The sequence below is a fragment of the Leptidea sinapis genome, chromosome Z (assembly GCF_905404315.1).
Source record: "Leptidea sinapis chromosome Z, ilLepSina1.1, whole genome shotgun sequence".
Taxonomy (NCBI): domain Eukaryota; kingdom Metazoa; phylum Arthropoda; class Insecta; order Lepidoptera; family Pieridae; genus Leptidea; species Leptidea sinapis.
Window position 1 is genome coordinate 15,634,581 of NC_066312.1, and position 24,727 is coordinate 15,659,307.

At 32.3% G+C, this 24,727-nt stretch overlaps 1 protein-coding gene across 2 annotated transcripts in view; it reads left to right on the forward strand.

The window, feature by feature from the left end:
* The window catches only part of LOC126978794 (protein apterous-like), a 74,082-nt gene that overhangs the window by 21,953 nt on the left and 27,402 nt on the right, over positions 1–24,727 (forward strand). For both annotated transcript variants that reach the window (XM_050827869.1, XM_050827870.1), the window contains exons 3-4: positions 23,050–23,223; positions 23,788–24,041. In XM_050827869.1, the coding sequence (XP_050683826.1) occupies positions 23,050–23,223; positions 23,788–24,041 (428 nt within the window). The remainder of the gene's footprint in view (positions 1–23,049; positions 23,224–23,787; positions 24,042–24,727) is intronic.

The window sequence follows — 24,727 nt, forward strand, 5'->3', positions numbered from 1 at the left end:
CTCTTCTATTGTCAAGTAGGTACTTTGTATTTACAATAAAGATTTATCCAAGATTTGTGTGTTAAGCATAAGAAATAGTACGTAGATGTAATTGCAATCAATGAACAAACAGTGGATAGACAGAACTTTGAACTGTAACTGTTGATAGATTAATACCGGAACGCAACAGTAGTCATTTTACTAACACAAACATTGTAGTCACGCACCGTCCGCGCTTGTCCGACAGACGGCGTTATCGTAGTTACGTCCGGGTCAGGCGGGCCTAGTGCACATAGATATGGGCCACAGGGAAACCTATTTATAAACGCTTACTATTACAGACGAGTCAAATAAGAGATCTGCCTCTTATCAAGAACATGCACGCAGCATGATTCTGTTGGTCGTTTCCACCTCCTAGGTCATCTGGGTCACTTATCCCGCCAACAAGGCGCATGCAAACATCATTGCATTCGAGTTTGAATTGCAATAACGTGCACATAAGTCTAAAGGTCAGTTAACATATTTATAATGATAAAGATGTACCTACTATATATAATATACAACGGCTGCATAGATATACTGAAGAACTAAAGAAAGGAAATTAAATCAAATAGGCCAATAATATCACAGGCTTATATAGAATTTAAATATTTATTTGGCACTTCAACAGAATGGACATACATTTACCAAAATATTGAAAAGAACCAGAAGAATACAAAGAATAGAAGAATTTTACCTGTATAGTTCAACTAAGTAAAATAATGTTTGTATTTTTAACAATAGAAAATACTGTTCAACAATTTTGATCTGTGCTTTCTAGCATAAAAGTTTTACCTTAAATAATTCTAATATATTAGAAAAATATGTTGACAAAACTCAACTTCCATACGCCTCGCCCGATCACACTTTTCGTAACGCTCTCGTCACGCATTCACCAGCTTACTCCCCAAGTCTAGCGTGCGTAAAGAAATTTTATTTCAAAAAATTTAAAGGTATTTATTTTGTTACGCCAAGGAAATATAACTTCTTGCGTGCGTTCATAAGTACACACACACACTTCTTACGTGTCACCCGATAATGATTAATGAGTGATCACCGCCGCGCACATTCTCCTGCAACACCAAAGGTGCTTCATTGGCCCTTTTTTAAGCAAGTACACACCTTGTTTTTAGCATTTTATTTCAACTATCTGGAAGTTAATAAAATTAATAACATTTTATATGCGCCAAATTTTATGGTAGGTAAAAGTTATGATGATCGAAACAACTCTACGTAAAAAAAATTGGCTACGTTCCTTTTAACTTATCACAACTTTACTATAAGTGCGATATAACATGACATAATTTTATTTCTCAAGTTGATATTTATAACAATAACATTACGTGCACGTGCTCTACACTTACTTAATAATGAGATGAACTTTAATTCTGTATGCGTTCAAATTGATTAATAGTATGATCCAAGGTTAATAAACTCATTTGCAACGCGTTTGTAAATAATGTTATCATGTAGCTGAGTGTACGGTCCGTAATCGAAAGTCAATGCTTCTGCAATTTGGTATAATTTGCGAGAATATTAACCATTACTACGTAAAATCGATTTTTATGTATCGCAAGGGCAATGCCATGCCATTGGTGGCAATTAGATTTGATGCTTTGGCTATTGACGTTATCGTAAAAGAACTAGTCACCCGACTTACGTCTGATAAGTTTCGACCTATGCCCTCTAAATAATGCGGTATTGTATCATGCACATATCAACATTAAAATCAAGTGATGTCAGGCATAATTATTTATTTTTATATGTTACTGGCGATGTGTATTATTTGGGTAATCTATACAATACCTAGACAATGTATAGAATGCCCGGAGCGTCTAGGCAATGTATGAAATGTTATTAATTGTATATGAATTTTACCGAGTTAATATACACAATATCTAGGGATTGTATATAATACCTAATATTTTACCGACAATGTGTAAAGTAAATTGTTATAAAGTGTAAGATTGATTTCGGTATTTTTTTTGTAATGAAATGCATTTCGCATTCAACACAATCGTTTGTAATTTCAAAATATTTATCTTGTTTTTTTTTTATATAATAAGAAGAAGTTTTGAAAATACTTAGAGACCACCATCAAGTGATTATGGAATTCTGTAGGTAAACTTAGTTCAATAACAGTAACAGTAGTGTGGTTAAATAAAATGTAACGTAACCTGAACATTAAACTGACAAATCGTTTGTTCGTATTCACAATTTTTTTCAAAGGTGAAACACAATGTTTTTGTTTACAATATCGTTTGACCTATTTATGTATTGCCGGCGCAGATGCTTCTAGCGGAAACGGTATTTTGATTTAATTTAAATTTCAACCTTAGGGGCTTGTAATAAGGACTATCATGAACTTTGTTCAAACAGTGTAAGGAATTGTTGACAAATGTATGATGACAATTATATTGTGTGGTTGCGTCTATTGTGTAATTGACGTCTCAATATTGTGTTCCCCTGCTTGTGGTCTACCCAATTGTTGCTTTTTTATTTTAAAATTTATTGCCAAGCAACGAACATTCATTGAAACGACTCAATCATTTTGAATCCTAGTCATTTATTCTAATAAAATATATTAAAGATATACTCTGAGAAAGACTACGTTGAGAAAAACATATTTTTAAATATCAACTATTTTGTTACACAAATGATTTAAGTTTTCTTTAGTGTTAATTCCGCCATTATTTGTCTTTAAAACAAGAGTCTCGTGCCAGATTTTGGAGAGACAACACGTCCTGAGGATGCCTCGTGTAGAGGCGAAACACGTGTCGAATTGTTTTAAAGACAAATATCGGCGGAATTAACACTAAAGAAAACTTAAATCATTTGTATAATTATGGATTTCCGCAAAGTAACGCCTAATTCAATATTTTTTTATTTTTATTTTGTTACAATTAATTCTATTATAGCATATATTTAGCCCTTCTTAAGATTTTTCTATAAGACTATACTTACTTTTCTTATAATGACTGAAGTTATATTTTGTAGAAAACTCTACTTTTTCAAACTCAAAACTACTTTTTCAAAATTTTTAAACAGTATTTTTATAGAGATACTACATTTATACACATAACGAAAGCTCTTAAATAAAATATGTTGTATATGACTACAATTACTATTAAAATAGAACAAGACAATGTTTATTAAACGTTAAGCCCTCTTATATAATATTTCAAGTATGTTCCATCAAAACTATTGACTATTTTGTTTTCATAGCGGTTTGGTTTTATTGATACAACTGTCTCCGATTGTACATTTTTGTTATTGAGTGATTAGAACTATTATAATATTAGTTAGGTATATCTATATCTATGTTTACCGTTATTGTTCTATCTTATCGTAATTTAAATTGACTGGTGACTGAAAACGTGCTCCTGCATAGGCTTCGGGTTTCGAAACGTCGGGTTAAATAAATGAATTATACAAAAATTAACTTTTACTACTACTTACGTAAAATCATTACCTATCTATAACGCAGTTATAATTTCACACGTTTTAATTCTTTAAAAGGTATTTTTATTTAAATGTGTAACATTAACACTATTAATATAATTTTATAAAAACACTTGTGGACCCGACAGACGTTGTCCTGTACACACGTCTTAAATTTGAAAAATCGGTCCAGCCGTTAGGAGTAGTTCACGAACATAATCATGAACAGGAGAATTATATTATATGGACGGAATTGAGAATTTAAACCAATCTCAAATTCACGGGAACACACAAAAAGTCATCAAAATTGGTCGAGCCGTTTAGGAGGTAGTTCAATTGTAAATCTAAATCATTGTCGAATCCACCTGATGACACACACCAATCTCAAATTCACTGGAATACACAAAAAATCATCAAAATCGGTCCAGCCGTTTAGGAGGTAGTTCAATTGTGAATATAAACCATCCTCGAATCCCCTTGAACTCACACAAAAAATTTCATCAAAATCGGTCCAGGAGGAGTTCAGTGACATACACACGCACACAAGAAATATATATATAAACATAAAGCGACCAGATCCTGATAGTAAACGTATTTACTAAGACAACATCTGTAGATAGGTCTAATTCGATTTCTATGAATACATAAACTGCGTGAGTTTAACTCCGTTGCTCATTGTATACAGTCGATTTCATTTTTTGGTCCGGTTAATATTTACCGTTTTATTCCTACAAAGTTATGCTGGTGATAAAATTATTAATTGAAAGTTTTCATTTCGGGTAGCGCACAGTGTTTGTCTATAGACAAGCAACGGGAGCTGATCAGCGGGTGACCCGTGGCATTTGTGAATAATAATGTAGGTTATAAAATGAAGTTGTGAGATGAATTCCCATAGTAAGTTTTCTATTTCGCGTGAGAACGAGTGTCGTGAGCTGGGCGCCGTGGGCCGTCGGCACCACGCTGGCCACTATTGTGCCAGACCAAGGTACGGAGGTTATTGTTATGGGCTCCTGCCGGGTGTTTATTTGCAAACAGAGAGTTGGGCTCCCCGCTGGGCCCTGGCTCACTACCCTCGCGGTTCGATAGCGCAATTTGTTACAAATTTCGGTAACACGATACAAGGGCGTTTGTTGCTATTTCTGGTTTCATAGATCCAGTTCCGGGTGAGTATAGGGTGCGCGGGTGAACGGTATTCTGGTGAACTATTAACAACTGACTCGTGATTTTCATATGGGTTGGTTACCGAATTTACAAAGAAAATTTCATCATATATTTATGACATCTTTAATTTCATTAATGACTAGCTGACCCAGCAAACGTTGTATTGCCATCATAGTTAACAACTGTAGTTACTCTACCAACTATATACTATTAATTTGTTTTTTACCTCCTGAGTAAGTAAGAAAGATACAAAGATTCTAATTACTTAGTTATTCATTTTAAACTATTGTTTCAATTTGATTTCTGAAGTACTGGGGACACATCAAAGGAAATACAAAATTGTTGTTTTTATTTAATTACAATAATTTTCATATTTATTCATTTCATTCACCTTTTAAACATTCTCTGAACTTCCACAAATAATTCAAGACCAAAATTAGCCAAATCGGTCCAGCCGTTCTCGAGTTTTAGCGAGACTAACGAACAGCAATTCATTTTTAAATATAGGTATATAGATAAGTTACCTATACTTATTTCATGTTTACATGTCACTATGCGATTTACCATCAATAAAGTTTGATTATCCTATAAGTGAAAGTTTTGGTTGATGCACAAGTCTCGCTTTAAAAATAATGGTCTTAAAGTTTTATGAAAAGCTTTCAACGTTATCAAACTTACACTATAATAAAAATGTAAAACGGTAGGAAACAAACAGAGAAATAAAAAATACATTTAGATAAGTTTAATACACGTTATAAAATTGAAATGACAAATCTAGGAGATTTACAACCAATATATAATTCTGGTCGGTCTTAATACATACATTAAAATAACCGTGAAATCATGTACAATAAGTTTTAATGATTATGTGAAAGGCTCCACGAGAATTAAGTTATAAAATATTTATCAAAGCGTAGGTTGTTCTTGTGTGGTACCTAACTACATATCATTATGAAGACATGTCACTCCAAAATTTTTGACTGGCATAATATTTTTATAACTTTTCACTTAATTTAAGTAAAGTATATCCTACCACAAACAATGTTTGACGCTAAGTATGAATGTTAAATTCTCTTTTCTTTCTGAGATACGTCAAAATACATAAAATGATTCTAATAATCTATGTCACTTGGTAATGCCAATGTAAATATAATTTAAGACGGTGTAACGCACGTGGCTTATTTAAAAGATTTTCGATTTTATAAGATTTTTGGCAATTTATTATTTCGTTATTAAAAATATATTTTTGCATACATGCGATTTATTCAGGAATGAAAATTTATATGAATAAATTAACTAAGCAAAAATCGAAATCTTTAATCTGAAATTATAGGGGTATAAAATTAATCTCAAAGTAAATATCTCTTATGTTTTTCAAGTTGGTTTTGTCTATCCCGCACTACCTTATTCTAAACACGATTCGTTTTCTATTGCTTATTTGACAGTCGACGATAAGTTTTGGACAAGATAACTGGGGACACCGTAATGCGATAAAAACCAGTGCTCAATCAAACCGTCCATAGACAAGATATCTTATATTATATGTACAATAGACATTTTATAAATTTGGTCATATTTAGGGTTTCACCTTTATAAATTCATGTTAATTATTTTTCAAATAAAAATCATTTTGGAATATTATTTGTATGTTAGCGTCGAAATATTACGTATTACCTACAATCTGTACAATGCAGGTATATATACCTAGATAATGTATAGAATAACTAGGGCGCTCTGATAAGTTGAATAGATCTTCAAATTTGTTATATTTAATATTCATTACTCTTGGATTATAGCCCAATAAATAACTGTAAATTACTTACAGAGTCTACAAATTAAGGTATCTCTACTTACTTGATATAAATTATGTCTCAGAGAAAGAGAAAGAATCACTTAATAAAGACATTGTTTGTGTAACATTACATCGTAAAAAGAAAGTTAGATTATACACATTTCTATATTAAAGCTAAATATTTTTTAAAGGATTAAAACGTGTGAAGATTACAACGAAATTGGCTAATATTTCAATCACCATGGTCAAGATCAACCTGATGGAAATATCTACAAACTAAAAAATAAAAATAAAATTATCTACAAACATTTTATGTTACTGGCATTGTGTATAATCCGGCACTCTATAAAATACCCAGGCTATGAATAGAATACCCTAGACGTTGAAGTAATGTATGAATATTATTAATTCTACACATTTTCTAGGTTTATACCTACACACACACATAAAATACAGCATACGCAGTAGGTAATATATATAAAAGACGAAAAGCAAATTTAAGTCAGAATTTATTTAAATAATCATTGAAGTATTGTAACAACATTAATCAGAGTCATACCAGTATATTTACCCTTAAAAATGTTATATTCCGTATAACGTAATGCTCCCTCCCGCTACCCTTTCACCCCCTCGCGCTCATCCTTTTGCATCAGTACGGTTTGCAGTTTCACTACCGTTAGGTATATATATGTCGTGATATTTTCGTGCTATCACAGCTTTGTTTTTAAAGTTTTTATTGTTACGTTTTGCTTTTGTTCTAAATATGTCTGTAGTTTAAAATCGAGATCTGATGAATACTCGATTTTCGAAAAACGGGGTAAAACCAATAACTTCCCGAATTTCATTGATTTTTCATAATAATAATAACCAGCATCACAACACCTTTACATCAATCAATAATACAGAATAAATAATAATTAATTAATACCGAAGATAACTAGGTACTAATTAACCCAATATAAATATTTGGAATATTAAAACAATAAGGAAATTTATTGTTAAAGATATGTACATGATAATCTGTCTCACCTTGTTGATGAATTTTCCAAGCCATTTGCTGGCTGTGATAAAAACGAACACTTGCTTGTAAAAACTACGCATTACATAGGTTATTAAGCCAACAGCTCAAGTGTGTAAATGGGGATGTAATGCTCAATTATCAACGTGTATTGGTATGTTTGGTGGTATTTCATATTATAACTTGATATACATATTAATACGCATAATAAAAATGTGACTGTGTAATGTCCATCATTGGAAGATAATTGAGAATTAATGTTAAGTTTCTTTACTAATAAAATAAAATTTACATGTAGATCCTACAACAATGGTTCTTAGAATTGTGTACTGATTTGAAGTTCTTTAATAGATTTTAATGAAGATTTCACTTACGCATCGTAAGCTAAGAGTATCATTCATTTTGGTTTTATGTTTAACTCAGTTCTTGAATATGTTAAAATAAGTTGAGGAAACTTAGAGTCACATATAAAAAGCTTTTCACCTCCATAGAATCAGTTTTAAGGTTCCCGTAGACAGATTTGCAGAAATTCATGTTAAATATTTGAATAAAATTTAATGCTGTTGGTTCTCATAATTTGTGTTAATCGTAAAGCAATGTTAGGAGTTTTGTTTGCAAATAAAACCGTTAGTTTTGAGTGAAAATCAAACTGCAATGACCAGTAATAAAAGAGAAAAACTCTGGATAGTCCCCGCTGTCATAAATGAACTGCCACAGGATTTTCTAAAAGATGGTTCCTCTAAAAATCACCTTAAACACATTCCCACAAAACATTAGCTTTCACTGTGCCCATGAAATAAGTAAGCAAATAGTAGTTTTAGGTTAATACTGTAGATTTAGTTTTATTGTAAGTGGTATTATCTTTCCACGAGAGCTGCTGCCGACAAACTACTTGCGTAGTTTGGCAGACTGTACTTATGAAATTTGTAAAGGCTACGAGAAATAGATAAGCGAACTATAACATGATTTATGTAATTGTATTTTAACTAGGTTCCATATTACGTAACAACTGCAGAATACTACTAAATTTTTTTATATTTATGTTTGAAAGCTAACTTAAGTTTTTTATCGAATTAATTATTATATGAGAATAAAACTACATTTCATAACACAGTAACTATGGATATATATGTAACTTTCTAACACGTCCTAGAGCTCGGTGCTTTATCTTTATGTTTATGAAATAACTTTACATGCGTCTCTTAAATTGGGCGCAAGTGGGCGACGAGCGTCAGATCGCATCATACCTCTCTACGTGTAAAGATAAGCTCCTCTTTTGCACAATAACTTTCGTATTATTAAAAAAAAATAACATAGATTTTAGAACAGTCCTAAGTCACAATAAGTACTGTTTTATTAAAAAACAAATAAAGCTTTTAGAATGTTCCGAAGTCACAATAAGTTCTGTATAATTAAAAAACAATCTTAGATATTAGAATGGTCTGAAGTCATAATAACTTCTGTATAACTAAATTGCAAATTTAGATTTTAGAACGGTCCGGAGTCACAATAACTTCTGTATCATTAAAAAAAGCCTGGATTTTAGAATGGTCTGGAGTCACAATAACTACTGCATTATTAAAAAAAATAGTATTTAGAACGATCTGAAGTCACAATAACTACTGTATTATTTAAAATAAATAGTATTTAGAACGGTCCGAAGTCACAATAACTTCTGTATTATTAAAAAAGCCTGGATTTTAGAACGGTCTGAAGTCACAATAACTACTGCATTATTAAAAAAAAATAGTATTTAGAACGATCTGAAGTCACAATAACTACTGTATTATTAAAAAAGCCTGGATTTTAGAACGGTCTGAAGTCACAATAACTACTGCATTATTAAAAAAAAAAAGTATTTAGAACGATCTGAAGTCACAATAACTACTGTATTATTAAAAAAGCCTGGATTTTAGAACGGTCTGAAGTCTGTTTCCCCTTTAAGTAATTTAAATATGGACTTTTTATTATGATATAATAATAATAATATTGACACACTTTTTACACAAATTATCTTGCCAGAAATTAAGCATATATAGCCTGTGTTATGGGTTGCAAGACAAGATATATAATACAATATACTTAATTAAACATACATAAATACATATAAAGATACACAAATACGTTTCAACATCCATGACTCGGAAACAGACATGCATATCCATCATATAAAGGCTTGCATCTACCGGGATTCGAACCCGGGACCTCTAGCTTAGTAGGTAGGATCGCTAACCACTCGGCTATACAGGTCGTCCGTCTATTATAATTTTATTTTATGTATTTTATTGACAAAACATCAAATATTTACGGATGCTCCCTGGGTCTTCTATTTAATTTATTTAAAAATCTATCTGTTTTCATTCGTCGAATATAATTTGGCATGTAGCCTATTCATTATTATTTGAACTGCGTCGCAAGTATCATCTCTTTTGATCTAAACTGTGTATATAGGGTCTAATCGTTAAGTACTATGTGCTCTCGATTTACTCATTCACATCAGTTCGAAAATACTTCGGTTGTGCTCGCACAAAGCGCTTTGACTCGTCAAACCGTCTAGCCTGTCTAATCTCATACTGTGGCATGATTGAACCGCCTCGAGACGATAATCGACAACCTATGTCTGTGGTACAGGAATAGTATATGTAGTATAATCCATATTAATCCTGGAATAACGCCGTATCCTGTTTAATCCTTCAGGTATTAGGAACGCTACTAAGCGTAGTCGTATTCGTTGCTAATTGTATGTCATTTAATTGTACCGAAACATGAGGCAGTAGCTTCATATTAAGTTACAGGACAGGTAATACTTGGTTACTTTGCGTAATGGTTGTTTCAATGGTTTGTTTGAATGACTTCAAAATAGAGCTTGTTTCTCGCTTTGTTATCAAAGTTAGAAATGTAATCGATATAATTTTATCATTCCATCATAGACTTGGAATAATTGTAAATTTGTAACTACAGCAACGTTTATTAAAGTGACACATAAAGATCAATATATCCCGATCCCATATTGATCTATCTATTCTTGATCTATCGAGTCCTCTCTTGAGAAGGTCGCGGAATGGGGTAACCTTGTCCAGCAAAGACTCAAGTTTGCGCGTTTACCACAAAAAAAACATTTGTCGTATCAACAAATCCCGCTCTTCGACAACACTTCCCTTCCAGCCTTGCCTAGTATTGGAATACTGGGTCTCGAAATCTCGAGCGATTGCCAACTCCGCGGCCATCTGGAGGGCAAAGCCAATTTGGCTTCGAAGAAACTGGGCGTCATTAATAGAGCATGGCAATACTTTAAGCCGGCCCACATTCTAGCGCTTTACAAAGCACAGGTCCGGCCACAAATCTGTATCAGCTCGGTCCATTAGACCGCGTGCAACGCAGAGCAGCTTGAATTGTCGGGGACCTAGTACTCTGTGAACGGCTGGATAACTTGGCGTTGCGTAGAGACGTCGCTTCATTGTGTGACTTCTAAAAATTTTTTTGTTAATTTTATTAAGAGTAGGTAACTTTTGCAAGTCTATATTTATAATAACCTTATATTAATGGCTGTACCCTTGGCATAAAATATGTTACTTCCACATCCTGAAAATAGAGAAAACCATAAATTTAAATTGCGACAGCATCAGGTAAGTGTGTATCATCAATTCATTCTAATTTAGTTATGCAGTAGCCATGTTTGTAATTCTAAGAATAAATCAGTTCAAATTCTCCCCTAATATGTGTTTACGATCCTATTACGATATGGATATGTCTTATTATAGGCTTTATTATTATGTGAAGTTTATTAAAAAAAATATTTATATAGATTTAACGCAATTATAATTGTTACAAGGCCTTATTTAAAAATAGAAATTAAATATGTATATTAATTTTTTTTAAATAATTGAAAGTCGTTTACTTTCACCCTATGATTTATATTAACTTGGATTGGTAATCATCAGTATCTAGAAAATACTCAAATGTCAGTTTCATTGCAATATTGTGATTTATTAAATTCTCCTGAGGTGGTGGTGATTTTAAATCATAAAATTAATTTTAAATCACATTTTTAAAAATTAAGTAAATTAATAATTGACGACGTAATGTAATAAAAAATAATTCGTATATTTATTTCTATACTATGTGCTTTAACTTTCAAGTGTAACTCACGCCTAGTAGAAAAATAGCAACCCCAGCTATTGAATTATCGTTATAAAAACACGCTATCGTATTCCAATGGTAGGGGGTGTTTCGGTGCGTTTCAGACGATTGCAGTGCGACACCGTGTAGACTACGAGCTTCACCTCAAAAGCTCGGTGTTAATTAATGGCAGCCCAACCATATATCGGTGACGCTCTATCAATCTTACTGCATCGCAACGGGAGCCATTTGTCGAATAAATCTAGAATTACTCTCTACGTGTAGTTGGAGGGAAGAGATGTTTATTACTATTTTTCCCAACATTTTATCTTGTAGTAACAAAACTGATTGAATAATGAAAACATGTGTTTATTATAAAAATATAAATGCGTTCTTGAAGTCGTATTATTGTACTTACCACGTAATAACTTCTTGTCAACAGTTATAATGTGAGTTACAATAATTAAATACATGCCTTCGATGAAATATCGCGGTCTTGGTTACTGTCGAGAAATTTTTATTACTGTGTTCTGGTAACTTCACTAGTGTAATATACAATATTAATTAAATGTTTAAAAATTAGTGCTTATTAGTATTGTCAGTGATGTACTTCATCGACAATTATTTGCACCGTCCTCCAAGTTGGATAATAGTTGTGTTTTACCGTATATAATTAGATGTCTTCTCGTGTATTATGAGAAGAGTTGTGATTGGTGTTGACGAACACGTAACGTTTTTGTACGATTTGAGGGACATCGACATCAATGTTGATTGGTTGCCTTTTAATGGATTTGCTGAGTTATAATACAACGCTTCTAAACATTTCAGCTGGAACTGACGTGAGTTTACATTTATTTTGTTTTTATTTTAAATTATTCGAACCACATATTTTTAAAAAAATGAAAATTTACTTTAAACATTTTTTAAGTCTTAGGTACTAAGTTAATACATAATTCCATTTATAGGCAGCTACAACATGCAAATTTAGACAAATAAGTCATGCGAGAGAACTTAAGGATAGAATTAAAGGATGTAAAAATGAACATATAAGAGATTAATGGTGAGAAGACACACAACATTTATAATTCTAAGAAGTTAGTGCTTGATATCTCCCACTTGAGGGTCAAGTGATTTTACAAGTTTAATTTCAAACTTTTCCAAATTATTATAGAACAAATCAATCGTAATATGCCTAGCAGTGAATTCCCTGTATAGTCTGCTTAGCCGAGGTATGAGGGAATGATGATGAATTGATGTCGATACCGCTATTAGAATCGTTTAATACAATAAAATATTCCTCTATTTAGCCAACAGCAAGATTGACACTGTCTTATTAAGAAAAATAATATGTATAAGTGATACACGCCCTAAAAACTTATTTCATATTTCAAATACATGAACAAATACTTCTATAGTTACGTACGCAGCTACACATAATGTTATAGTTGTAATGCTTCTCTAAAACTTCAAATAATTAATATTAAAACATAAAATTTACATAATAAGAAGAGAGTTATCAATAGTTTTGTCCTTGCTTTATATTTATAGGGCACATTTTTAAATTTATTGTATCTATCAAAGAAAATTTAATTATATTTTAGTTTTTTTATTTTCTTAGCTGGTTCATTGTATTTAATTGTTACTTGATTGTAAATATAAATATTATGTGTATTCAGTGAAACTGTTTAAGGATATACTTATGTCTTTATATATTATTCATCTTGTCTATTTCATATATGGACAGTAAGGGACGAGACGAGCAGGACGTTCAGCTGATGATATTGCCCTGCCCATAACAATGCAATGCCGCTCAGGATTCTTGAACAACCCAAAAATTCTGATTGGCACTACAATTGCGCTCGTCACCTTGAGACATAAGACGTTAAGTCTTATTTGTCCAGTAATTTCACTAGCTACGGCGCCCGAAACCCACAAATGTTTACACATTACGGCTTCACGGCAGAAATAGGCGCCGTTGTAGTACCCATTATCTAGTCGGCTTCCTGTGCAAAGGAGCCTTCCACTGGTTTCAAATAAAGAAATCCTAAGGAAGTATTTGATGAATTCATTACATGAATTTTAACAGCTTTAACCTGAAAAATACCAAAAATTCAGAAGAAATATTATTGCCATACTTTGTATTATCACTTTTACTTTTTTATCTTATACATTATGAGGAACCGAATAGGCGTGTTATATTCGTTTGGCGTGACATATTATTAACAAATAAAGCTAGCCGCGCAGTGCAGGCTATTGTTTGTGCTGGTGTGTCGAATTGGTTCGTCTCTTGCGTGAAACGTATAGGACGTTCCGCGGGACGAATTGGCCATAAAAGAGTTTAGAGGGCATCGGTTTCGGGTAGCAAATATTTAATTTGATGCTCGTTAGCGTAACTTGTTCACCGACACTCAAGAGTATTATATTGCATTTGTTTTCATATTATCAAATTGAAATTCCTTCTTAAGATATATTTTGTAAATGTTTGCCTATATATCTTTATATATATAATTCTTATGTACGTCTTTGGACAGTGAATTCCTCCTAAACGGCTGGAACGATCTGAATGAAATTTTTGTGTGTTCAAGTGGATTCGAGGATGGTTTAGATTCTCAATTCTGTCCATATGTAAATCTCCTGCCCATGTGTATGTATGTTAGTGAGCTCCTCCTAACGGCTGGACCGATGTTCAATTTAAGACGTGTAGACAGGACATCTGTCGGGTCCCCTAGTAATATATATATTAAGTAAAACCTACCATAATTCGAACCCGAGACCTCTGTCTCAGTATGCAGGGTCACTAATCACTGGGCTAAAAGAGTCGTCAATATGTGACAATAGCTTAAATTGGCTTAGTTATATTAGTAAATATCGGGTAAAACAAAATTCAGGTAAAGTTTGGATTTTTTAAATTTATCTACTGATTTGAAGGAACATATAAAAATATACGTAGGTACAGATCAAAAATAGTATTCATTCCATTTATATGTGAAGCTTTCACTATTATTTCTATTTGAAAATTAAAAAATGTATTCATGTAATTTACATGTGAAGTGTTAACCATCCATCCTATTTGAGGATATATAATAGGATGAATACAGGTGAAATACATTATTTGTGCAATATTTATTGCAATTTTTCAGTCAATCCCGTATTTTATCGTATCACATAAAAGGCTGGATATTCATGAGAGAGTGTATTCACCAGATATCTATGTTGAAAGTTTCAAATATTCATTTCAATTGAAAACACGTAATAGAATACTGCTATATGCCGGTGTAAAGTCGTATTCATGTACGTTGTGTAAAAAGTTTTAGCAAATATTTTATTTTACGATACGTATAAACGAACGAAACGAAACGTACGAATGAATACAGATAAAAACAATATATTTTCACAGGGCGAAAACTGGTTTATCTGATGGTAGGTAAGTTAAAACTAGCTGTTCCTAAATAAATGTAATACAAGTTGTAAGAAGGTCAAGCTATGAGTTGCCGATCTAAGAGGAATGGAACAAATAAATTAAAGTAATTAATATGCTAATAATTCATGTTTAAATTGGCTGATGTGTGTGGCAAATGTGTAATAACTTTCTATACATATGCTGTACTATCTACTTCTAAAACGGGCCGTGATTACATATGCGTTGTGTAGTTGAAACAGGTAGACATGCAACATAAGTATATCAAATGTAATTAAACTTAGAACAGCATTGAGGATTTAAAAAAATCTGCTTTTGGTGTATTTCACACAGTTTTTTTTTATGGAATGGGAGGACAAATGAGCGTACGGTTCACCTGTTGTTAAGTGATCACCGCCGCCCACAATCTCTTGCAACACCAGAGGAATCACAGGAGCGTTGCCGGCCTTTAAGGAAAGTGTACGTGCTTTTTTGAAGGTACCTATGTCGTATCGTCCCGGAAACACCGCACAAGGAAGCTCATTCCACAGTTTGAGTGAGACTCAAAAAAGGAATCGCATTACTTGGTGAAATTTAATGCTTATCAGGTGAAATAAATAACAGGTGGCGAATCATAGACGTATTCATCGTTATTATCATCATCATCGGCTGGAAGACGTCCACTGCTGGACAAAGGCCTCACCCAAAGATCTCCACGACGAACGGTCCAGCGCTGCCCTCGTCCAAAGTATAGACGTATTGGTCTTTCAAAATTCAAATATATCAAGCATAGTAGCACACGTGATAAGCAGCTTTAAGCGATTGATTTGTAGAACTAGACACGTGGGTACGGTTGCCATGGACAATCGTCGTAAGTGGTTGAACTCCGTAAAAATAACAGTATATATTTGCCTTATCATCTTGCGCAGCGATAATGCCAGTTTTCAAATGGTCAGACAAACAAATTAATTCTTGAGCCATGCAGGAGCATATAGGCCCGACCTTGTGTCATTTTTTGTTCCGAAAAATTAGAATCCAGCTACTATTAGCTCTCGAAGTCACTACGAAGGTTAAGCATAATATATTAAAAATAATAAAATACATTTCTCTGTCATGTAATGTAGGTATGTAAAGAATTCAGTTGTTTTTCAGATTTAATTTGTTTAATACATATAACACATCATTCGCTGTAAAGCACGTGTTATTAGAATTCCTCAAAAAGTTCAACATTCAATTGAATATTTCGTTAATAAGGATATGTCGGTAATCGGTCCACAACATAAAGTAAATTCATTAAACATGTTTTTGCTATATCACACACCTGCTTATCAATTTCCGAGAAACGCTTCGGAATATTTTATATATTACTTAAAAGAACAAAACCGACGATATATTTTTATTGGAAGGTATTAATTAGGGAATAAATTGTGTTAATAATATTATTACTTAGACTTACACACAGTTTATGGAATTCAAACTAGTTAGTTAGCTAGTAGGTGGGACAACGAAATAATATTGGATATATATTTTAATACAAAATACAGATCTAAAACATAAATACCTTAGTTAAAGTTTTTTAATTGTAATAAAAAAACATCCATTACAAAAATAGCATTAAAAAGTCTTCTTCAAACGTAAAACGGAGTCGTGAAAGTGCTTATGATGAGAAGAATCGGTAAGAAAATAAATAATAGCTCTTTAATAATAATTTAATATCATACAATATTATAAATATTTATTTTATACATTATACATATTAATATCATATAAGTAGTAATAACAGCAAACATTTAATGATAGTTAATTAATAACGAAATAAATTATCCTACCAGTATTCGATCCCTGGCCTCGGTCACTAACATAAGCTATGAGTTCGATAGTATAATTTCAAATCAAATATTAAATTTTCTTCCAATTCCATTGGCAAACGAACACCTTACGTTGAGTAATTAATATAGCCCACTGCCTATTTATTAACCTTTTGCAAAAAGGCAAAAAATTAAGGCTTTCAGTGTTATAACTTCTATTTTATATGTTTGATTTTCTACTGTTTAAAGTACTATAATATATAATAGACGCAGTTCGGAGGTAAAAATTCTAAAACTAAAAATTCATCTAACTTGATACAAAAAGACTTACTCTGTTTATTAAGTTGCTTAAAAAATTATGATACGACCAGCTCCCATGACTGAAGATGGAAGTAATGCTAACAACTACATGTAAGTGTTTTTAACATATGCAAATTTGGAATTTTTGTTTGTTTTTTAATTTTTAATAATAACCCTATTTCTAGTTTATGCTTCTTGAAAATTGTTTTCAAATGGAATGTCATTAAAATTTTCATTATTCTTTCTTATTTATATTCATTATCATTTGACTATAACTGTACTTATCTGAAAGTAATAATTAAAGATTACATTTGAGTTACAGATGTGAGTCTAAGAACTAGTAGTAAAGATTGTAGATAAACATTATAAATGAATAATAGAGATGCGCACGAAATTGATTGACAAGAAAGATAAAATTAAAACATCCATTGATGACATTCATGTATGATTATAAGTACATAGCACCTGCCACTCAAATTTTCTTGCTTCCATATGTACCTTCAAGTACGTTACACCTGCTACTCAAATTTTCTAGCTTTCAAACGTATGTAACTACCTACAAGTACATAGCACCTGTTACTCAAATTTTCTTGCTTTCAAACGTATGGAAGAACCTACAAGTACATAGCACCTGTTACTCAAATTATCTTGCTTTCAAACGTATGTAAGTACCTACAAGTACATAGCACCTGTTACTCAAATTATCTTGCTTTCAAACGTATGTAAGTACCTACAAGTACATAGCACCTGTTACTCAAATTATCTTGCTTTCAAACGTATGTAAGTACCTACAAGTACATAGCACCTGTTACTCAAATTATCTTGCTTTCAAACGTATGTAAGTACCTACAAGTACATAGCACCTGTTACTCAAATTATCTTGCTTTCAAACGTATGTAAGTACCTACAAGTACATAGCACCTGTTACTCAAATTATCTTGCTTTCAAACGTATGTAAGTACCTACAAGTACATAGCACCTGTTACTCAAATTATCTTGCTTTCAAACGTATGTAAGTACCTACAAGTACATAGCACCTGTTACTCAAATTATCTTGCTTTCAAACGTATGTAAGTACCTACAAGTACATAGCACCTGTTACTCAAATTATCTTGCTTTCAAACGTATGTAAGTACCTACAAGTACATAGCACCTGTTACTCAAATTATCTTGCTTTCAAACGTATGTAAGTACCTACAAGTACATAGCACCTGTTACTCAAATTATCTTGCTTTCAAACGTATGTAAGTACCTACAAGTACATAGCACCTGTTACTCAAATTTTCTTGCTTTCAAACGTATGTAAGTACCTACAAGTACATAGCACCTGTTACTCAAATTATCTTGCTTTCAAACGTATGTAAGTACCTACAAGTACATAGCACCTGTTACTCAAATTATCTTGCTTTCAAACGTATGTAAGTACCTACAAGTACATAGCACCTGTTACTCAAATTATCTTGCTTTCAAACGTATGGAAGAACCTTCAAGTACATAGCACCTGTTACTCAAATTATCTTGCTTTCAAACGTATGTAAGTACCTACAAGTACATAGCACCTGTTACTCAAGTTTTTTGGCTTTCAAACGTATATAACTACCTACAAGTACATAGCACCTGTTACTCAAACTTTCTTGCTTTCAAACGTATGTAAGTACCTACAAGTACGTAGCACCTGTTACTCAAATTATCTTGCTTTCAAACGTATGTAAGTACCTACAAGTACATAGCACCTGTTACTCAAATTTTCTTGCTTTCAAACGTATATAACTACCTACAAGTACATAGCACCTGTTACTCAAACTTTCTTGCTTTCAAACGTATGGAAGAACCTACAAGTACATGGCACCTGTTACTCAAATTTTCTTGCTTTCAAACGTATGTATGTACCTAAAAGTACATAGCACCTGCTACTTAAATTTTGCTTCCAAACGTATGAAAGTACCTACAAGTACATAGCACCTGCTACGAGTACTAAAATTTTCTTGCTTTCAAACGTATGAAAGAACCTACAAGTATATAATACCTGCTGCTTAAATTTTCTTGCTTCCAAACGTATGAAAGTACCTACCTCCAAGTACATAGCACCTGCAACTCAAATTTTCTTGCTCTCAATCTTATTTACAGTAAACATTTATCAGCGCAAAATTCAAACACAAACCTTTTAAATTCCCTTTTTAGGCTTCCGTACCTACTTATTTATTTATTTGGATCATTAATATTGCATATATTACACATTTATATAAACTTATGCTAGGTACAATCCTGATATATGTAACAATTAAAGATGAACACATCATTCAATGGTAACAGTGAACAGTGGGATTTATACTTGAAGAGTAGCTAACAGGAATCTGATTACACTTATTTTATTCTCACGAGCTCTACTTTTTTAGAACATATTATGGTAGATTCAGTAATTTAAAAGAAATATTTATAGTGACCATTCAAAAGCGCGTATTGTATAAGGATTATTTGACGTTGGACTTTGACTCCACACTCAGCCTGTCCGTCCGTCTGTCAGTGCTATATCTCATAAGCCGCAACAGTGACACGTGAAATTTTGACAGCGTTTGTATTACTTTGGATAGTAAAACACAATAAAAACCATAATTGCGAGTTTAGATTGAAGAATCGCCATGTGAAAAAAGTTTTTTTTAATTTAAACCATCGACTAAATAAATATTCTTCATTCCTTGAGAATTATTTTTGATCAATTTTCACAACCACTGCTTTGAATACAAACGGCGTTCTGAGAGGGACGAAACAGTGCACGAAATTCTTTCAGTATTATAGTTTGCGCTCCTTTAATAATATTTGAATTACCTACGTTAGTTACATACAGGCTGTCCCATGTGGTTTCTAATCTTATGTTAACTTCGAAGTAATATACTAGGTTTTTTTTAGAAATAAAAAATATTTTAAAATTATTTAATGGTAATAAGATTTTAAGATCTCTTATTAAATGTCAAAATCTAACACGCAATAGGATTAAAAATCTCAGCGGGACCTTTATTCTTAAACAAAATTTATTCATTAAATAGCCTGGGATCTTTATTCCCAAGATTAGAATATTTAAAATATATTAATAATTTAGTTAGTCATTCATGCTGTACCACCTTTATCATAGATACTTTTTTTTAACAAATTCTTACAATTTCGCAACCGTTGTATTATGTACATTTTATGGAATATTGTGTTTAAAGCATTTATATATTGCATTATTATTATATAAATATTATTATTATATAAGCATTTACACATATATTTTTCATATATTGCTCTGCAAAACACTTAACAGTGTTCAAATGATTTGAGTTTTATTCCGCAAATATTTATCTTTAAACAACTCGACACGTGTTTCGCCAAAATCAGTCTCGTGCCAGATTTTGGCTGTCCTGAGGATGCCTCGTGTAGAGGCGAAACACATGTCGAATTGTTTAAAGACAAATATTGGCGGAATTAACGCAAAAGAAAACTCAAATCATTTGAATAATTATGGATTTCCTCAAAGTAACGCCTACTTCAATAAATTTACTTAACAGTGTAATTATTGCTTGATTGGTATACACTCACTCGTTGTAGGTAATGGTACATCCTTCGAGTTACATAGTCACTGTGGCTCTGTTAGCTGTTGTGGCTCTGTGGGGTCTATGATAACATCATTCGTGACTTGAGCATCCGCAGTACGAAGCTAATATGCATAAATAGAAAAAAAATGCTTAGTCAGTATATATACCTTTCCCTTTGATAGATACTTCTTAAGACTATATGAATATTTTAAGGCTCTTTTATCAGTAGCGCGTATAACAACACACTACAAAATTATAAAATATTCATCTCAATGGACCTTAAGAGAGAAACAATCAAATTTCCATGCCAACGTAACTTGTTACATTAAATATTTCATTTTTGTGAGTACTTACATATATACTTGCACTTTGAGAATTGACTTTGTCTTTTTTTGGTTCAACAATATTTTACAAGGATTAGGATATTTAATATAAATAACTCATAATGCTGAGTTTATCTGATATCAAATAATTCGAAATAAATTTGACTATTTAGGTATTGTCGGCTTCAACAATTATACATTTATGTAATTACTTAAGTTGTAAGAAAATTTTTCATGCTGCTATATTAATAAAAAGGAAAGTTCTTTGTTTGTTTGTTTGCATATATTATGTTAAGAATCGCGCGACCAAAAATTCTACGATTTTTGAGAGCTTGAATATTTTAAAGGTAAAAACAATGTGTCATTGTTATCTTGTAAACCGCAAAAATTCTGCGTTGGGAAAAATGTCCACTTTCTGTCCATAATTTATGATTGTCCCCATTTGTATGTTACAAATTTCAAATTTAAAAAGAGGAACCCAATGTTTAATTATACCGTATTATACTTTAAAATTTAAATGTTAAATATGTATATATAATATCAAACTTCTTGCACATGGATTCAAAATTACAACTGAATTTGACGAATAATTTGGAATTTACGAACGAAACGAAATAGCGTTCATTAAAACAGTAAAAAAATTCTTAAAGTTCCGAGTAGAATTAATTAAAATTAAATTGAAGCAACACATGTTCTTATTTTATTCAAAAATGTGGAAAATAATTAAGCAGTGTTTGATCGCGATATGGATGAGTCGTGGAATCGAGACCACACGGGGATGTTTCACTCAGGAGTCAAACACGCTATCTTCGATCTGGGGACCATACCGGTTTTAATTATACCGATAGAATTTGTGAAGTACGATTTGTAGGACAGTTCTGTAATGGTAACGTAATCTAACAAAAAGGACTATTTATTACGAAAATAAGGGACAAGACGAGCAGGACGTTCAGCTGATGGTAATTGATACCCATTACAATGTAGTGCCGCTCAGGATTCTTGAAATAACCAAAAATTCTGATCGGCACTACATTTGCGCTCCTCAACTTGAGACATAAGATGTTAAGTCTCATTTGCTCAGTATTTTCACTAGCTACGGTGCCCTTCAGACCGAAACACAGTAATGTTTACACGTTACTGCTCCACGGCAGAAATAGGCACCGTAGTGGTACCCATAATCTAGCCGGCATCCTGTACAAAGGAGTCTTCCACTGGTAAACTGGACTTAGGGCAGACTTGGTGAAAGATACTGCATAAATAAGCTAGTGTAATTGTTTGATTTTTAATTAATTAATTGCGTTTATTTCTCAAATATTACAATATTTTTAATAGTACTAGTTTAAAAAATCTTTCTCAATCATATTATCTGTAAATGTATAATGAAAATGGTCTTTGTTTGAGGCTCTTTTACGCTTAACCACTAATCGTATCGTCGTGAAACTACCGCCATTCGATGCGAAATTTATCCTAAATGGTTTATGGCTACTTATTTATTTTATTTTATTTGTAATAAGATGAATAAAATTTAATTTATTTGCTTTTAAAATTCGCCCAGTAAAACGGGTGGATCGGCTTGTTTACATATATGTAGCAAAGACAGCTAAACTGAGTATGAACTGTGTTTTAGCTGTCAGTGACTCCTCCTCGATACCAGACATAAATACATAGTCAAATCTAATTCATAAAATTAAATAAAATAAAAATACTGCCTAAATACAAAAGTGAAATTAGTGTGTGTAGCGGTAAGGCTGTAAGGGTGTAATAGTGTTAAGATATGATGTTATGATTTGTAAGATATTTATCAAGAGGTTTTATTGTATCAAATTCTCAGTCTCATGGAAATTTAGCCCATGGAGGCAGTTTTTGGTTGTTTTCTTGCATTGTAATAAAGTCTGAGGGTATATATTTATTTGTGTATTAGTTGTATTACATAATTAGTTACTGTAAACATAGAATTGTAATTTGTAATTAGAGTTAATGGTAAACGTTAAATATGTTAAATATAGAATTTATTTAGTCCCAGAGTGTGATTGTGTGAGAGACACAAAGCAGGCTGATGAATTATATTTATACGAAAATAAATCATGATTTCTTCCTCAGGTTATATGGTTCGAAGCGATGTGGACGATGCAACACTCCGATCTCTGCTTCAGAGCTGGTCATGAGAGCGAGGGATCTGGTGTTCCACGTGCATTGCTTCTCATGTGCCCTTTGTAACTCGAGGCTCACTAAAGGCGATACCTTTGGCATACGAGATTCAGCTGTTTATTGCAGGTTAGTTGTGATTTATTCAAACAATTTAATAGTAATCAGAATCAATCAATCAATAATTAAAAAAAAAAAACAATTACTGAGCATCAAACATAATTAAACATACTTGAATATTAATTATGATATGAACTTACGGGTCACCTGATGTTAAGGGATCATCGCAGTCACATTCTTTAAGGATTAAGGAAAGTGTACGCGGATTTTTTGAAGGTCATATCGTACTAGCAACACCGCTTAAGGAAGGTCATTCCATAGTTTGTAATTTTATATGTGCTTGTAGTTAAAAATGTTAATATAAAGCAAAAATAGCCATTAACAAATCAGAAAATAATAATAATAATAACTTTATTTTACAAATATTACAAATAATAGTATTACAAGTTAGGAATATGTTTCTAATTAATTATTTAAATACAATACAGGCAGCAAATACATCTAAACTAGTATGAACTGTGTTTCAGCTGTCACTGACGTCTCGGTACCAGATATTATTATCTAATTAATTTCATAATTAGAAAATGGTTTGTTCTAAAATTATCGACGCTATATCTATTAACTTGTTTACAGGCTGCACTATGAAACTATGCCAGAGTATGGACCACACCTACCTATGCCGGTTCCACCTCAGATGTGTCCTGGACCCTACACAGGGCCACCACCGACGCATTACCCTCCTTACCCGTCACCCGACTTTGCACGGGTCGAACCAGATGTTCCTAAAGGCCCCTTTTTTAATGGGGCGGCAGCACCACCTCCTCGACAGAAAGGGCGACCAAGAAAAAAGAAACCAAAAGACCAAGATATAATGTCTGGCAACTTGGGTAAGTTAAGATCTGTGAAAGCATTATGCTAAAGCGAAGTCCAAATCGTAAAAATATTTTATGTTAAGCAGTTGACGTTAATTTTATTCTCCATGGGAACGAAATATGCCATTATAGTCACCTGATTTGATATGGAACCCACAAAACAATTAGGTATTAATTTAAACACGTCGATCTCGTATGCCGTCAATACAGTAATTTTCTGCTTCCAAATTGATACTAATACGCAAGGGACCTTTTCTCGGACTAAACGGTTACAATTTTATTAACACATTAAAGTCAAAACTGCACTTACTTCACCAGATTATCGGAGGCAACTTCCCGTGTGTTGTTTTGAAAAAGGAAAACATTTCGCTTTTTTAAAAGATATCTAAACCAGTCTTTATCTCGTCAAGAACGTTCGAAATAGCGTGCATTGGCTCGGATCGCTCCAATATTTCAGCTGCGTGTCGCCATTACATTTCTTGGGATTCCTTAATATAATAATGTTTTCAAGTTTTTTAATCATCCATACATGACCAAACTTTGAACATTAGGTTGTAAAAATCTCAATTATTATCCACTCATATTAATAATAATAAATTGAAGTATCTTATAAATGAATCTATATTAATATTTACGCTGTAAATACATTAAATCAAATAAACTGTTTTATTTTTATTTTATAAAAAAGTACTTTAATGAGT